Here is an 18500-nt window from a genome sequence, read left to right on the forward strand (position 1 = left end):
ATGGAGTATGAAATACCATAGAGAGTTATGGAGATGGAAGGTGGTGGGGATTGCACATTATGAATGTATTTAATACCATTGAACTGTGTACTTAAAAACAATTAAGATGATAATGTTACATGATGTCTATTTTACTGCAATAAAAACGTGCGAAGAGTCACATATGCAGAGTAATTGTGGGGAAAAAAAGAATATGTTTAGTTTTGTAAGAAACTGCCAAGCTGTCTTCCAAAGAGGCTGTGCTATTTTGCATTCCCACCAGCAAGAGTGTTTCTGCTGTTGCATATCCTCACCCGTGTTTGATGTTGCCCGTGTGCTGGATTTTGATCTTCTGATATGTTTGTAGTGGTGTCTTGTTGTTTTAATTTGCATTTCCCTGATGGCATATGATGTGGAGTGTTTTTTCATTTACTTATATGCCATCTGTATATCTTTTTTGGTGAGGTATCTTTTCAGATATTTTCTCCATTTATTAATTAGGTTGTTTGTCTCCTTATTGCTAAATGTTGAGTTCTTTGTATATTATGCACACCGTCCATTATCAGATACGTGTTTTACAAAAATTCTCCTCCAGTCTGTAGTTTATCTTCGTATTTTCTGAACATTTTTCACCAAGCACTCAGAGTATCATCATACCTCCCTGTCTCCGTGTGTGTGTGTGTGTGTGCACGTGTGTGCACATGGATGTGAGCATAAAGGATTGGATTGAGGAGTGGGATGGGTTCTAGAAATAAATAAAACTTGACGCAGTCTTGAAGGGGCTTACATTGTGATTTTGGAGAGAAGATCACACAGAAATTAAGAAACAAGACAAAACAGTATGAGATTCAGTGCAAAATGCCTGGCATCATACAGAAAGCAGAGATCAGAAGGACTGGAGAGTCTTGGGGTGGGGCTGGGGTGTATGAGTCTGGGGGTGTGCATGGGTTGGGGGGCTGAGAGGAGGGTAAGAACTAGACAGGCAGGGAAGAAGGGGCAATGCATTCCAGGCTGGGCCGGGTGAGAGCAGCAAGAGAAAGACACAGACCTGGGAAAGCAGCTTCTCCTTGCGCAAGGAGGAGTCCCAGGACAACTGGGAGCAGGTGGGATGTGGCCAGGCATGGTGTGGACCCCGGAAATTTGGCAAAAGCTCAGAATGTAGGGTGGCAGGTTGGTGAAGTCGAGCTGCAGCCACATTATAATTTTGCTGCTGCCCTCACTTTCCATTTACCCCTCCACCAAGAAAGTCTCCTGCTGAGAGAAGAGGGAGATGTTCACCTAGCTGAGTCATTTAGAGGAAAAAAAGTAAAAATCAAACCAAAAACCTGGTCCAAATCTCATTCCCAGACACCTGGCTTCTGCCAGCTTTGACCACCTCGTCTCAAAGATGCAGCTAAAACAGGGAGGGCGGGCGGGGACGTGCCAGACAAAAATGGGAGCTTTTCTGCAGCACAGTGCGTTGGCATCTGGCAGGGCCCTCGCTCCAGGCCACAGCCCAGCACAGCCGTGCTGTCTCCCAGAAAGCATTTGAGCAGCCTGCCCAGGTCACTCAGGGCTGGCTGAGGACACAGCCTGACTCTGTTCCCTTCCAGCCACTGGCGTTTATGAGGCTTCTGCGTGCCCAGACCCAGTTCGGCGCCCTAGGGGAGGAAGAGGGGGTGCAAATCTAGCTCTGCCCGCCAACCCCCACTCCTCGGGTAGAAGGCCCAGGACAAGCCTACAGGATGGGAGGTTCAGAGGAAGCCATGGTTCAGAAAAATGTCCCCAAACCCCAGCAGGGCTGGTCACCAAACTGGCAGGAGTGCTGCTGTGAACGGACCTGTGCTCCTCTGTTCATACGCCGAAGCCTCACCCCGCAGGGTGGCGGTATTGGGTGTGGGCTTCCAGAAGTAAGGGTAGGTGAGGCCTGGAGGGTGGGGGCCTCACAGGCCTCACATAGACTTTCTGGCTTTATAAGAAGAGGAGGAAGAGAGATCAGAGCTTCTCAGTCCTCCCTGCCTCCATGTGAGGACACAGCAAGAGGTGCCCGTCTGCATGCAAGTGGGCAGCAGGCTGTCACCTGCCACCAAATCTGCTGGCACCCTGATCTGGGACTTCCAGCATCCAGAGCTCTGAGAAATAATGTCAGTTGTTTAAGCCTCCGGGCCGAGATACTGTGTTTCGGCAGCCTGAGCTGACTAAGAGAAGCGCACAGTGGTGCTTCCTTCCCAGGCCTCCTGGCCACAGCAGCGACTGGCGACATTGTAACCCGGAGGGCTGTGCCTCTTTGTCCCCTCCCCACCTTACGCACGGGCTCACTCCCTGAGCCCCACTGCCTGCCCACCAAAGGGATTCGCCTCTTAAATTAAGGCACCTTATGAGATGTGTGAATTGTCTTGTCTCCCCAGCGTGCCCTTCCCTCAGCTACTGCCCTGGGTCTGTTCCAGGTGACCACCCATTGCTCACTTGACCCCTAATACTCTGGGCTGGCAGTGCCTCTCAAAGTGTGGTCCAGGGCGTGGGTCTGGGATGGCGGCGGCGGAGGGGTGGGTGTTACCAAGACCCTTCCTGGGGGGCCAAAAATCAAACTACTTTCATAGTAAAACTAAGATCTTATTTTCCTTTTTATTCTCATTCTCTGGAGCTGTGATACACCAGAACAGCCAGAGCCACATTCTGCAGAATGCTGGGCCCTGCATCGTGGAGAGCTCCAGGAGTCAGGCAACGTGAGTTCCTGTCCCAGGTTTCTCCTCAGGAACTGGGGGTCGAATTAAATAACAAAGGCCCTCCTAGCTATAAAAATGGCATTGTTTCATTTTCTCTGAAACTTGGTATTCTTTCTTATAGATAGAGAAATACTTGTTATCTTTCTCATCTTTCACATAGACCTATTGAGAAGCAAAAGAAATTAAATGTGCATGTGCTCTAAAGAGGGAAATTTGCTGCATTATTAGGTGTGATTATGAGGAGAGAGGCAACCCAAGAAAATCAGTATAGTCCGAGGCCCATCCCCAGCTCCCAGCCCCTTGGTTGCTAGGAGACCACAGCTGGAATACACAAGCCAACTTAGCCTCCCTCTCCAAGCACAGCCCCCTTCTCTGCACAGCCTCTACCTTGGAAACTGGAATTATTTTCCTTTAAGGATCCCTGCAGCTGTAGTAAATTTTTTAAATGTGCAGCTCACTGTGGCTCAACATAAATAATTTCTGGCCCTTCAGTCTCATTTTCCTGGTTTTTCCTCTTCTACCCAATATCTACCTGTCTATCTATCTCATCTATCATTTTAAAATGATAAAACATAGCCTATATACACAGAAGTGCATGAAGCATAAATATGGGCACAGTGAACTAATGTAGAGCAACACCCATATTATTACCATCCAGCTCAGGAATGAGGATATTACTGGCATTCCAGAAACATCCCCGAAACACACATGCTCCTTCCCAAAACTGCTTCCCTGCCCTAAAGGTAAACACTCTCCTTTAAAAAAAAAAAAAAAGGAAATGACTTCCCTGCCTCTCTCTCCTGGACCTCTAAATGTCAGAGGGCTCCAGGGCTCAGTGTGGGCGACCCCACCCAGCCTCCTGACTTTAGCTACGTCTATATGCTGCCAATTCCCAAATACGTCTTAGCTTGGCCTCTGCAAAGCTCTTCAGACACCTGCGCCCAACTCTATGCTCAACGGCACCACGGGGTAGCTATGTGACACCTCAACTGTGGTATGTCCCCAGCCACACTCCGGATACTCTCCTCTCCTCCACATCTGCCCACATCAGAAAGGGTAAGGCCGCCCTTCCTGCTCTCTGAGTCCTTTCCTTTTAACTCCCAGATTCACTACAAATCTTGTCGGCTCTGCTTCACAGGAGCTGCAGACTCCAAGCGCCCCTCACCTCCCCTTTGTGTCGCCCCTCATTTGAGTGGTTAAAATAGCCCCAGTCACTTCAGGTCTGCCTATGCTCCAACAGTTGATTTTCAAGCCCACAGCTGGGGTTATGCTTTTAAAATACAGGTCAGATTCTGTAGCTTCTCTGATCTGCCCCTTGTGGTGCCATTGTTCTTCCAATAGCCCAGAAACTCTAACACCTCCTCCCCCAGCCCTGTGCCTCTCTGGCACCGCTCCCCTTGGATTACTTTGCTCCTGCCTCACCCCTCCCCGCTGTTCCTCCAAAACCCCAGGCTGGTCCTGCCCCAGGGCCTTTGCACAGGTTCCCTCCTGCTGGAACTCTTTCCTGGGATCTCCTCTGGGTTCCTCCCTTACCTCCTTCAAGACTGCTCCAGTGCCAGCTGCTCTGGAAGAACTTTCTTGACTGTACTATTTTAACTGCTAACCCCCCGCCCATCTGGCATTGCCTATTCACCTCCTCTGCTTTATATTTGTCCATTTAGCCCTTAAACCGTCCAGCATACTATATGCATTGTTCATTTATTTTCTTTTCCACTGAAATGTAAGCTCCATAGGAGGCAGAGCTTGCATTCTTAATTTTTTTTCCCTAAGCTTTTATTGCTATACTGAGTACCTACAACGGTGCTTGACTTAATAAATATTTGTGGGGAAAAATGGATGGATTGTCTGAGGCCAGGGGCCCTGAGGAGCAGGTGCCAAGCTGCCCAGGCTGGCCGGGCCGTCCTGCGTGGCTCCTCAGGTCGGCGCTCTACCGCACAGCCAGCCCCTGACTCCCCTCCTCATGGCTTTGCAGACACATCCGCCTCTTCCCAACTTCATCAGAGCAGGTTTTGCCCCTCTGGTTGAGGGGAAACTGAGGTGTAGTAAGTGTGCTATTCAGAGATTGGCTGTCTTGCAGGAACCACTGATTTTTTTGGTGTGTATGTCTGAGGGCAGTGGTGGTGGGTTAGTGGTATAATAAGGGATTGGCCTGGTCTTTGCCATTTGTTTTGTTAGCACAGATGGGTTCTTGGTCTCACTGTGAGAAAGAATTCAAGAATGGATGCAAAAAGGTAATTGAGCATTAAAAAAGTTATTTGGAAAATAAGAGTTTAAAGAAAAGAGGAAGGACACCTCCGGGAGTGGGGCCCTGACAGACCAAAGAGGGTCATATGGAGAAGATACCAGAGGACTTCACAAGGCTGAGTAGAGCCCATTAAACATTTAAGTGTCTCGATCTTTTTAAATCAGGTTTCTAGGTATTAAATAGAACTTGTGCCCAGCGGGGAGGATGGCACCGTAGGAGGAGGAAGTGCTGGTTACTGGAGTTCAAGTCATGTGGCATCACAGGCAAGAAGAGGCGGATTTATCTTTCCACAACTGCCCACTTCAAACTCTGATTATCATGAAGGCCAAAGGGTGGATCAAAGCTAATGATCATACATCAGTGAGCACAGTGAGAAGAGCCAGCCTGGGTACTTTCTAGGAATAATACGATCCGGAAGTCCCAAGCTGCAACTTCTCCCATGTCTCCTTTTCATTGGGAGAAAAAAACCCTTTTCCCTCCATTTAGTTGAGTTTATGTTTAAAACAAGAAGCCTGTCTTTTGTACCTATCACCATTATGTTCTGTGAGGACACTTCAGTATTTTTCTCAGGGCAGAAATCTTTCTTAAAGCTGGGCTTTCCTGTTTGGGCTTCTGACTTGGGTATCCCTCACCCAACAGGCTGTTGACAGAAGTGTGTAAGTGGCCGTGAAGTCTGGAGCCCAGATGTAATTCGCCTGCCAAACAGGATCAAGGGTGAAGGGCAGAGACGGCAGGCCACCCCCGGCTCCCCGGCAGGTCTTGGTCGGCCTAATGGACACAGTGATAGAAGGAGGTGACACTGCCCTGGAGGGGCACACTGACCTGGTTAAAAACAAATGAAAATGCCTCGACAGTGCTACTCTGCTTTGGTTACGAGGAGGCTGGTTCACAGGCTGAGGCAATCAGGCTCTCAGACAAGGTGCGCTGGGGGGGACCCTTCAAGGGATCGGGTTCCACCCTGACACTGCTGCTCCAGGGGACTTACCCGGCTGGCCGAGGGATTAAAGGGCTCCCCTTTGTCTTCTGATGACCCTTCCAGAAGCCAGTCTGACTCTGACAGAGATGTTCACATCTCAGCTCTTAGACCAGTGTAAGGACCACAAACCTACAAACCATTAGCATTTAAGGATCTCAGAAAAGATCTGCTTGTGCATTCCGCATTCATGGGACAAGTGGAAAGCAATGAAAAAACAAACAAAAACCCAGAACCATGCCTTTCAGATGTGTTAACATGGAAATAGGCACTTCTCTTCCATCAAAATTAGACATCTTTAGATGCCTTAGTGTATTTACCCTCAGGCACAAAGGCCTCTATTTATTGCACTGTCTCAAAAATCATCTAAGTAAGTTATTATTACTATCCAGCCCTTCCTGCTGGTGGCCTGAGCCTGGCACCTCCATGCCCACCCTGCTGTCTGTGCTCAGCCCCATTTTGTTCTGCCTTTCTCCAAATCACCTCTTTTCATACAGTTTCTGTTTATTTCTGTTCCTAACAGCTGGCCCCCCTTCCATCTGTCTTTATATCTATTTGCAGGTTTTGGCTCAGGCCCTCCTTCCTCCTCCAGGAAAACCTCTATTTATATGTTCTCAAACAGCTGAAAAAGAGGTGTAGCTTCTAATAGTTATTAGCAATGTTAGTAACGTTAACAGTGGTATTCATACTATTCTGGAAATAAGCCAACAGCTTTAAGCTTAGCTATCTAATTACAAAATAGTGTAATATAAAGTCAGCATTTGATTTTACTATTTTTAAGAGGAAATAAAAGCTAGTTTTCATTTCTTTTTCTTGTCTACATTTATAGTTAGTAGGTACTTTAAAGTGATAACCTTGTAAGTAGTTGTCTCGGAATGGCTTGACATTACACCTTGGTAAGTATTCCTCCTTGGGCAATACCTGGTTTTTGTGCTGTCAGATTCACAGACCTCTCCCCCGACACAGCACGCAGTAGTGCTTCACTATATGCACAGCAAAGAGAGCAAATGCAGAGTGTGTAGTTGGACACAGACAATTTATTTTACTGAATTTAGATTCAAGTTGAACTAAGGACAAGATTCAAACATCAGAGAAAAATCTGCTTCAATCACAAGAAAGTAAGCTCACAGAGTCTATGGGCCACCAAATGAACTTTTATTGATTCCAAACACCCACTTGGGTGCAAGTGTGGCAACATGAGGTTGCCAAATACAGAAAGTGAGATGACACCACAACAATGCCCTAAAGATAGTTATTCTCACGATGCATGGAAAACATCATTTAAATAAAAAACATTTAAGAGCTCCCTTTATGTTTGTAATTCCTAACTGTGAAATAGTAACAGGACAGAGATTCTCCTTGGTTGGTCACATCATTCATTACTGAAAGGGCAAATCAATGGGAAAAACACCCAAAACACTGCAATAGAAATAAATAACTAAATAATTTACTATAGGAAGTTTTGCTGCATTGCACATTACCACACAAAATTTTAAAGCTGATTTTCCTTAAAAGCTTGGAAAACATATTTGCTTTTTTGACCTTCTGGTTAAATGATTCATGCTTCTTTTAAGGGAAACTATTCTATCTAGGCCTGAGTTTAAAACCGAATTATCTGCTAATTTGGAGCTTGCCAACCAGAGTGCACAGGTGTGGACCATGGGTGGGGAACAAGCCTTCAGGTGGCCAGGCCGACACAAACAGCCCCTTCAATTAACCCAAGGTTAGGGAATGCTGCCTGAGGCTGCAGTTTAGGGTGAAAATGTGCAAAAACCACTGGTACGCATCAGTATGCTTGCACTTGTCCTGTGAGGTCCTTGCATGGAGCGTATCTTTGAGACCGTCCTCTGGAGCATGAGGAAGGAGAAGCACATGTCTGGCGATGACCAAAAGCAGGGACGGTGGGCGTGCTCCCACCAGGATTTAACAGAAAATGGTTTCCCCGACAGGATTCTAACAAGTCCCCACCAGTCCAATTTCCTTTGCTTTCTGGTAGAGTATTCGGAGTCGACTGCCCTCCTGGTCAGCCCTCAACAGCTACTAGTTCCTCCTCTCCTGACTGAAGCTCCTTCCCGCTCGCCTCTCACCTGGGGGCCCCGCAGGCCTGGAGAGGCACCGGCTCCACCCCTGCGGTGGGGCGCCGAGGTCGCCTGGGAGGCCTCCTCTGGACCAGTTGTCTCAACACAGTAGGGAGCCCTCCTAATACTTTAAATTGGCGGGGGTCTGGGGAAATGTCTTCTGATTTATTAAAAAATTGATCTTGAAAATAAGAGGAGAAGATAATAAAGTGAACTTGTGGTTCATAAAACAAGTATTCTGAGGCTGAAGTGGGGGCATGGCTCTTGCCCATCGTTTTGTGCCCATGAATGGTAACTGCCTTCCTGAGGTAAGGAGATGCTACCATATGTCCTTTCCAGAGTGGGCCTGCTCACCCAGGGGTCAGCAAACATCTTCAGTAAAGGGGCACTTAGCATATCTTTTAGGCACTATCAGCCCTGTATTGTCTCTGCAGCACATTCTTCACTTTGTTCCCTTAACAACACTTAAAAATTGAAAAACCATTCTCAAGGGTCTTCTAGATTTTCCCTGTGGACAATAGTTTGCCAAGCCCAGCTCTAGGGAATTCTTTGTCAGGAGAGCATGGGTGCTTAACTCTACAAAGTATAAGGTTGTTGGGGCCTTGGAACCCTAATTTGGGTTTTTTCTGAGAGTAAGGAAGGTCCTTGCAGAGAATCCTTAGCCGTAAACAGGACTCTCTCTGTCTCCATTCTGCTCTTTGAACGGTACAAACCTGGACCAAATAGGCATCCTTTATTTGAAAAGTGGGTGTTTATGGTAGGAAGTCTTAATTAAGGCCTATTTTAAATCTGTGTCTATGCTGGCTTATCCTTGTCTTGACTTTAAAGGCAAAATCACGTACTCTAGGCATGTGAACATTTTCAGATCATGTTGGGGCCTGACTACTCCAAACAGCTGGAGGTAGAAAGACTGAAGTGCAAACTTACTTTCTCTTCAACACTGACGCCATCCAGCCTACTGGGCAACCCCATCTCAGAACTCAGCAAGCACACCACTCACTCTGCCCTGGGGGGTCTATGACAGGCTCATTTGTGCCTGGGTCTTAAAAAGGAGCAGTTTTTACTAGGGACCAACGTTTAAATAGCTAAGGACCCACACTTCCAAAGCTGTGTCTTTCATTTGCCTAAATCCTCCCTGAAACAGGGCTCTACACATTAGAAGCTGTAACAGGGGCTGGTCCTCCAATATTCTGGATATGTGAGAGGCAAAATTCTACCAATAATCTTTTCATTGTTGGAATATTTACTCTGAGAAGCAGAATTAAGAGAATTCTTTAATAATTTTGTAATCTTTCAAGTCATCACCATACAGTATACCATGTTTTTATGTAATTAATAAACTAGATAAAAATCTGCCTTTCTTTCTAAGTTAAATAAGGGCTTCAGAATCTGAATTCTTTCTCTAATCCATGACTTTGAAAAAGCAGCCAATGGTTCTCAGAATATATGTCTGCTACCAACTACACAAATTCAACTGTTCTGGAATTAAGTTTACCTTTAACCACCTGAAAGCAGTACACACACACTCAGGAGAAGAGCTTCACCTACAGAAATGACGTATGGGAATTCCCAAGGCTTCTAAACTAAACGAATAGGGAAAAAACAATCAATCTCACAAATGCCAATCTGGTTTCCCTTTTAGGTTCTTGTTTAAAATGTTACACCTGCTTTCATCAAGATGGGAGTTTATTTCTTACTTAAATTCAGACCCTTCTCTTAATCTGGATTTACAGTGGCATTGACAACACAGCCTCAAATATAACAGTGGAAAGGAGACCTAAGTATGGGGTTTCTGAAATAAAACCGAGATAATTTTTAATTGGGTGGAATACCAACCTGAAGTTGGAAAAAACTGGAGCATAATTAAACAAGAAAAATGTGCTCCCAAGACACACTGAAGTGTCTGGGTAGATATCAGCTAGTTCTTGCAACATCAAAACCAGTTCAAACTTCCTGAATTTTCCAATACTGTTCTCAGGCCACTGAAAGAAGGGATGAGGAAGGTAATTAATTACCTGTGGTTGGGCAAAGATAACAGTAATGGGGATTTTTCTAAATACAATGAAATGAAACAGTAAATTTTGAAGTGTGTGTTTTTAAAAGACCACTGCACTCCCTCACGCTCTTTCACTAGCATTTTTCTCACACACACACACACACACACAGACACACAGCCCTCTAGACATTATTTCACATTTTCCAGGTCTCTTTACTATCAGTTTTAAAAAACAGTTATTTCCTGGTGTCTGTGGTTCTCTATTTTGGATATAAACAGTTCTGATTTTTTAAAACTGCAAAGGAAACATATAGCGACAGACCTGAACTATAACAAAAACTAAACATCACCCTCGTTAGTCTAGAGCTTTCAGATACAGAAAAAAGAGGGATGTAATTCCAACCAGGAAGCGTTCGGTTCTGTGAAAGTACCACTCTCCAATCCTATCTCCATGGATAGAAAACACCTTTGCCACTTCCCTCCAATACCAAAGTGCTTTTAAATTTAACAAAAAAACCCCAACATTCTTAGAAATTTTTGGCAGATATCCTATGCAGCAAAAACGAAGCAATTTTCCCTTTTCCCTAGTCCTCAATTTAAAGCTGTATTCAAAACTGCTAAATGCAGTACTTCTAGGACAGCAGATCTGACAAACAATGGATTCTGTTTTTCTTTCAAGAACAAAAAGGAAAAGGAAAAACAAAGCTGAATGCGAATAAAGAGGAGAAACCCTGAGGCAAAAATGGCTTTTCCTGTAGAAAGTCTTCCCCAGCCCCCAACTCCGCTCATAAGGTATCTGCAGAAAGTCTTCCCCAGCTCCCAACTCCGCTCATAAGGTACCAGCAATCTTCTGGGCCGGGAGGCCTTCCTCCAGCCAGAGGGGGGCGGCGGAGCCGCTGCGGGGCGTCCGCCTGTGAATGCGCCGCAGCCGCAGCAGGTAGAGCAGGATGGCGAGCAGGACCACCAGGAAGCAGCCGGAGAACAGGTAGTGGTTGTACACAAAGGAGAAGCCCCTCCAGTGGGCGTGGCTGGCGCGGAAGGTCTCCTGCTGGATATCTCTGCGCACAAGGAAACAAAGCACACACAGAGGACAGGTAAGAGGCCCCAGGGAAGGCCGGGGCGCTGGTGAGGCAGTGTGCGGGGTGTGTGTGGGGGGACCGAGGTCAGGGCTCAGCGCTGCAGACTCCACGACTCGTTCCCTCACCTCTCAAATGGAGCACACTGTGGCCTAATGGGGTTGTCGTCGGTCTTAAGAGGGGCACGTGAAGGTGTATTCCTAAGCCTATGGCAGTTACCATCATCATAATTTGGGTAACAAAAATCAGAGAAATTCAGAACTGTGAGCATTTCATTAGTACACGGAAGCCTATGTGGAAGCAAACCACGTGTTTGTGATCAGTTATAGCCACTATCACAATATTGGCAGTTAATGCAGCTAAACATATTGCTGGGAGATGCTCAGTGAAATCAAAGGGAAAAAACCCCAAAAGCTAATATCCCATTTAACTGTGGACCAGGGTTCTTACATGGGGGCCAACTGACAACCAGAGCCCCCATGTGAGCATGAATGGGGAAAATGTACATCTTTATTTTACCAATCTCTGGCTGTGAGGCAGTATTTCTGTTGAACATGAATGCAGCCACTACGAGAGTATCAGCAGGACTTGTGACTTTGCGGTGAAACTCAGACCTTTTCAATCACATCGCTGTGTTCTGCAGCTGTTTCTCAACACATCATTGACAGCTACACTGAAATCACAGAAAATGCTACTTCTGCTGCCACATCTTATTAATGTGTTAATAAAGAACATGTATTACTGTATCACGTTTGTTTTCTGTCATATTTTGATAAACACATTTCAATACAATGGTTTCCTCTGTAACCTATGTATTCATATTATGCATTAAAAGCAGTATTTTGAGAAGGGGTCCAAGGCCATAAAGGTTAAGAATCCTGGAACTAGACCTTCTGTGTAGGGGTCAGGGCGTAGACAGCTGAGAGTCTGATAATCAAACACGTCTGTGTGGCACATGATGGGATAGGGAGGATGGGCAGGGGGCACAAAGCCAAACCTCATGGACTCTGCAATTCTGTGACAGCCAGCGCTCATGACAGAGCCCCAGACGATCACAAACCGCAGGTGCCATGATGCATGACAGATGCAGAGGTGCACCTTTTGTTTGATTCTCATTATCAAATTCACAGCCATACCTTAAAGGTAAAAAGCGGGTCCTGTAAAGGATTGCTCCGAGGGTCCACTGAACTTCTTTGTCATAGACTTGCAAGGCTGTCTTTAAGTTTTTGTAATTGACAGGAAACGAAAAGCCCCTGTGAAACACCTCAAACATCCAGGCCGACTTGAAGCACTGATACCTACAGACAGAGAGCACACTCGCAGTGGGGCTGACCCGCTTGCCCCGGTGAACCGCGCGGAGGCAGCTTTCCCTTCTGCAACCCGTGTGGGCCCATCGGCCAGTGCTCTGAGCAGCTGCGCCACCTGCATTTCCAGGCGATTCGCTTCCTTTCTTTGCCCCTGGTCCCATGACACAAACCAGTGTACCTGCCAAAAGCAGCTCAGGAAACTTGGTCTTGATATGATTTAATACATTGCCATGACAGATTTTTTTTTTCTTAGGGCATTCCATTATTTATTTGTTAAATAAATACTGAACAAGTTCCAAATTTTCTGGACCTTAGTTTCATTATGATAAAATGAGAAGGTAGAAGGGTCCTTTTCAGCTCTGATGTTCTAGGATTCTAAATTTTTATCAGAGGCTTACTATTTTGCAAAGCACTCTTCTAAGCAAGTAAAAAGATATAATAATAAGATAGTTAATGTACTTAAATGACTTATAATAAAAGGATTTTTAAAAAGCAAACAGTAACTATACAGCAAAGCAGAACATGGTAACCGCCACTAGACAGAAGTACTGGTGCTCTGGAGACTCAGAGGAACGGAGTTCGGCGGAGCGCGCAGAGGAAGGGCCAAGGGACGGCATCTGCCTGACGCTTATACCACAGCAGGAATTTCACAAGCCGGGGGGGTGAACGGAATTCCAGGTGGAAGCAACAGCAAACCTGAGCAAGATACTTTAAGATATGCTTGGGCACCAGCGTTTGTCATCTCATTTGAAAAGAGCTCAGGTGGATGAGGAAGAGTGATTTGCAAGGATAAAAAGGTAGGTCGGGACCAGGGTGTGGAAGCCAGGGGGTCCATGCATATGCACAGTTTCTTCACAATGCCTTGGGCTTGGTGCCCTGCTGCTTACTTTAGCCTGTGGAGGTCCGCGTGAGAGGCATACAGTCCTCGGTCAAAGCGTTCCCGCAAGATCGACCACTTTGTTGCACAATAATCCTGAAATTTCACCCCAAATAAATCATTAGCAAAGGTTTATTAAAAATACTTTTCATTTTTAAAAAGGCTTACCAAACTCATATTAATTTAAAAAATCCTTCCAATTAGGAAACACAAGCTTATTTATGAAGACATACATGAAGGCAAAACAAACACACCCTCAGTGAGCAACAATCAACCTCTTCAAAACTGCTTTGTTTCTCCCTCCATGATCCATGTGACAGGCAAAGACTTTTGGAAGAGTGAAGAGGTATTTTAGTTAGTGCACACTGAGTACCTTCCTACTGTAAATAGGAGGCTGAGTGCGCCTGTGTTTTGGGCAGTGCGTGGGGTGAAGGCTGGGGTGTGCCAGATGCACGGAGGCAGCTTGGGGCTCCTGCCCTCGTGCAGGTGACAGATAGGCCTGGACTAGGACAGCGCGAGCTGGACAAAAAACAGAGGCGGCTTGAGAAATATTTACAAAATAACATGCCTAAGAACTGATTGTACGGGGTGTGCAGTGAGGGGTGAAGGAGGGCCAGGGAGAAGTCTGTGACTCCTGGGTTCCAGTGAGGGGCTTGATGGTTAGTGATGCCATTAACTGAGACCAGGTAACAGGACCAGAACAGGGAGGGAACAGTGGGTTTGTGTGGAACAGTGAAATCTATCAGGTACTTGGCAGGGGCAGGACTGAAGCCTCTTCTTGAGAGGCAGCAGCAAGCTGTGAGCGTGGCTGAGAGCATCCAAGAACCTGGAGATCAGAGGGCCAAGGGTGAAAGTCCAGGGTCACCAAGGTTTAGGGGCGTGACAGGGGAGACCCCTGACACAGCCTGAGAAGTGGTCAGAAAGGTAGGGGAGGACAGGAGTCCTGGCAGCCAGGGGAGAGAGAGGCTGGGAGAGTGCTGTCCAATACTCATTCCATGATTACTTGGTAACACACAAGACTGTCCTCTCAAAGCCACTAACCAGGGGAGCTCACGGAGTGGTGGGCAGAGTAGGCCCACAGTGCATTTCTCAGTTCGGCTCTGACTACTGCTCCTGCCCAACCAAGGGAACAGGATTCCTAATATGCTGCACTCCCCCTTACACCCTCCACCTTTCCCTTCTCTTGACCTGGGCCTCCAAACCTGACCCGATCCCCACCGGCCTCTCAGAAGCATGCAGGAGAAGATGGTCCTTGGGTGCTACCTTCGCAGCTTTAGTAAACGCAGCGGCATTGTAGTCCCCTCCCATCCGTAACACATCCTCAGTGCAATAGTAAAATTCAGAGAAGCCATAGAATTCACTGTTTTGGAAGTGAATTGGGGGCTGGTAGACGCCGTTGAGGGAAGTCTGAGTCTCGTTTGTCTTATTCATGACAGGCTGGAGAGTCTTTCGACACAGGTCAAAGTCTCCCGTTCCCCGCAGGAACATGGTCTGTCCGTTTTGCTGGATCTCATCCTTAATGTCTAGGGGTAAGCAGGGGTCCAGGTACGGAGTCTCGGGAGTCAGACCAGTCTGTTTCCCCAGGAGCCTATAGGACAAAGAGAAACTTCATCATGAGACCAACAGGAAAGTGGCTGTAAGGCAGTGCTTCTCAAAGTATGCTCTGTGGGACACGAGACCTGAAGGGTGTCTTGTGGGAACACAGAAGGGTTCTGGCATAATTAAGTCAGGAGAACACCTACTGGAGCCCCTCCTGGAGATTCATGATTCACACTGTGTACAGCAGACACCTTGCCAGAGTCCAGTGACCACCACTGCCGACTGCAGGACGCCCTGCACACCCGGGAGCACTCCTGTCAGTGAGCTCCTCTCAGCGGACTGCAGCCCAGCGACCACCAACCTGTGGCTGCCGACCCCATTCTGCCACCAGTACTGTGGTTTTAATTATGCAGATAAAACTGACTGTGAGAGGAAGTGACTAGTTCTGTGAAAACCAGGTTAGATGCCTTACAAAAATATGATAAAGGCAAGTTGCTAGAAAACTGTTGTCAACTTAGGAGTTAGCAAGACGAAAAAAATTTAGTGAAAATTTAGAAGGATTTGGTACACACATTACTTCACAATATCTTTAAGTCCCTGGTATTCTCTAAAGAAACCCCAAGTGACATCAAGATGAGTGGGTGCTGTGCACAGTGGGGAAATGACAAGTGTAGCCCAAGAAGTGATCTTGGTCCAGAGCAAAACATGGGCCACTGAACACGTAAGTTAAAGCAAATGCTTGAGGCTCCATTCTGTCTTTATGAGTCTCTGTTTTAACTGACTTTTAAATATTAATTAGCTATTGATCCCAACTGCTGCAGGTACCAGAGTTCTTATTTACAGGCTCTGAGAGGTACTGTAGAAAGAAATCTTAGCTTTGTTCATGGAAACGCACACACTTAACTGCTTCCCAGGGGAATCTCCAGGCATTAGGATCTGTTGTCCTACTATGTGTACTCTCTGCTAAGCAACTGAGACAAGAAAGCGCTCAGACCTACTCGTGTGATGCTGTGCAATCCTGTGGGTCTAGAAGGTGCCGCAGCACTGGGACAGCCTGGATCAGCTTCAGGCACTGATCCTGAGTCAAGCCTTCGCTTGCCACTCAACTGACCAGCTGTTTATTCCTCAGATCAGGGCAGCTCAAAATGCACTCAAGAGTGATAAACTGAGGTCTGCCCATTAATTAAAAATTCAATCATTAATAAGAGATAAATATGCATTTAAAGGCTCAATTCATGACATATATAAAAAGTGATTAATCTTTATAACTGTATTAAGAGTCCAAGACCAGTCAATTTGTACTTCATTCTACTGTTTTTAGTTCTCTATCTAGTTTAAGGAGAACCCTGAATGGTCCACTATACATGCTTCTTAATATTAAAACCAATTAGGGTTGCAGAGGGTGTTTTTCTACAATTCTGATTCAAATGTTACTTATGAAATATTTCTATTTTATGATTATAAAAATTATTATATCAAATGTGCTATATAATATGCCACTTTTAAAAAAAGAAAATCCATGGGACTACCAAGCTCTTAATTAACACTAATCATTTAATGTCTAGAGCAACAAACAAGTTTTTATTGCTTTTCCTACTTACCTATGTGAATTTCTGGGAAACGTGGTACTCAATAGCTCTCACTTAGACTTTCCTCAACTTCAGGCTTCCACGGGTTTATTAAGATTAAACTGATCAAGAACTGATCACTACCATTTATTTCTATCAATTAGGATTTCTCCCCTCAAAATTGTTCATCAAAACAGACAAAACATAGTAATTAACAGGATATTTTACATAACCCCAGTTTCAGATTTTTTATTCACTCAAACAGCTTTTCTGTTCTTACAGACTAATTTCCAATAATTGCTATAAAATTAAACTTATAAAAAATAGAGACTGAAGTGTTCCTTTTGTTTTACACATATTCCATACCAGAATTCTTCATAAACTCCTTTTTAAAACTTACTGCTAAAAATGTTTAAAACCACTCATTTGACTTCTATCTCATTCCTTTCTATTGAGGAACCTCCTTCACTATGGTCTTAACCACCAAACAGCTGCACAGCTGCTTTTCCAGAAGATCACATCATCCAATCTTACCATCATTTTCTGCAGGCCTCCAGAACACCTGCATGGCCCAGCAGCTGAGTCTCCCAAGGACTGCAGCTGGGAACAGCACCACCAGGGCTCAGAACTACTGAAGTACTCACAGTGAGCTTTCCAATCTACCTGGGGAGTTGTGGGTCTGAGAGAGACCCTCCCAGGGAGCCCGGGGGAGGTGGGACCACAGGCAGGACCCTGGTGTCCTGTCATTTCTCCTCCCAGCCCAGCTGGCAGGGGAATGAAGAGCTGACAGTGCTGACATGCTCCTGCAGAGGCATTCCCCCTGCTCTGCCTGGGTGTGCCTCCAGTGAGGAGAGACCCGCATTTGGAAGTGACTGCCGAGCAGTGGGGCGCACTGTACCTGTTCTTCTGAACTGTGCTGGCTAATATTCTGTCTTCGTATCTCTGTCGAGCAGCATTGCCACCAAACCCAAGAAACGTGGCCACGTAGACTCGGTACACATGCTCAGTTTGGTGAGCATCACATCCCAGGTTAAATTCAGCTAACAAGTTCTTAGCTACTTCTTCCTGCAGACATGAGGATAACAAACTTTAATAATTTAAGCAGTACAAAAACTATTATCTCCTGTTAAAAAGAAGAATCTAAAAGATTCTCATCTAAAAGGAGCAAAAATTTCTGCTTCTGCATTTTCCAAGGATCCTTCGAAGTGTCCCTCCTAATTCAATGGGACAGTCTGACTTAAGAAATGTCAGATGCACTGCACATTTGCGATATTGCTGTGACTTTTTGGAGAAGGAAGTCAGCAATCTAGTTCATATCCTCTGATCTAGTAAGTCTATTTACAGAATTCTATGCCTTGGAAATAACCCTAAAGATGGAGAATTCCCTATGCACAAAGATATCCTTTGCAATTCTGTGAAAGAGAAAACTGGATGTCATCTAAATATATAGTTCTAAGGAGGGGTTAGTTACTTAATGGTGATCAATAGTTTACAGAGGACCATGCCTGTGTGCTGTTAAATAAAGGACAGAAAATCATATAAACAGTAAGATTACAATCACCATGTTTAAAAACTATATATAGGAAACAGAAAGAATGAAAATAATTATACCAAAATGCTGACAATGATTTTTTTGGGTGATGCATCCACAGGAAAATTTTAATCCTACTTTTTTAGTTTGTTCCCCCCAAACTTGCTATACATGTATTTTTTATACTTTATCCTGAGGAAAAGATATGACTTTTTACAGAGTATAACAGCTTCTACAGGCATGACTGGATGGGAAGTAGGAAATACAAACTGCAATACTTGAATTTACAAAGCATCTTCCAAGGAACTTAATAAATACATCAGTAACATTAATTAGGTGAAGACACTAAGATGCCTAGCAGTGCATTAGATATATGCACCATCTCATTTAAACCTTATACTAGCCCTGTATTAGAGGTACTTGCATTCACATTTAGAGATGAAGAACCCGGCTCAAAGAAGTTAAGTGACTTGTACAAGGTCACATAACCAGTGAGGACAGGATGACGATGCAGTCTAGACTGGTCTGGCTCCAGTCTAACCTCTATGCTATGCTAGGGACATGGGTAGGAAACCAGGCTTTGGTATTAATTTACAGCTCAATGGAAATAGTAATAAACACATGTA

The 18500-nt window shown here is 45.3% G+C and overlaps 1 protein-coding gene across 5 annotated transcripts in view; it reads right to left on the reverse strand.

Annotated features, from left to right (window-relative positions):
- Positions 1-7034: 7034 nt before the first annotated feature.
- The window catches only part of ENTPD4 (ectonucleoside triphosphate diphosphohydrolase 4), a 30410-nt gene continuing 18944 nt past the window's right edge, over positions 7035-18500 (reverse strand). For all 5 annotated transcript variants that reach the window (XM_037024547.2, XM_037024546.2, XM_037024545.2 and 2 more), the window contains 5 exons: positions 17242-17408; positions 14500-14824; positions 13247-13332; positions 12189-12350; positions 7035-11034 (listed from right to left, as the gene is read on the reverse strand). In XM_037024547.2, coding sequence (XP_036880442.1) covers positions 10806-11034; positions 12189-12350; positions 13247-13332; positions 14500-14824; positions 17242-17408 — 969 coding nt within the window. In that variant the 3' untranslated portion in view covers positions 7035-10805. The remainder of the gene's footprint in view (positions 11035-12188; positions 12351-13246; positions 13333-14499; positions 14825-17241; positions 17409-18500) is intronic.

This window comes from Manis javanica, chromosome 3, assembly GCF_040802235.1.
Source record: "Manis javanica isolate MJ-LG chromosome 3, MJ_LKY, whole genome shotgun sequence".
In the NCBI taxonomy this organism is placed as follows: domain Eukaryota; kingdom Metazoa; phylum Chordata; class Mammalia; order Pholidota; family Manidae; genus Manis; species Manis javanica.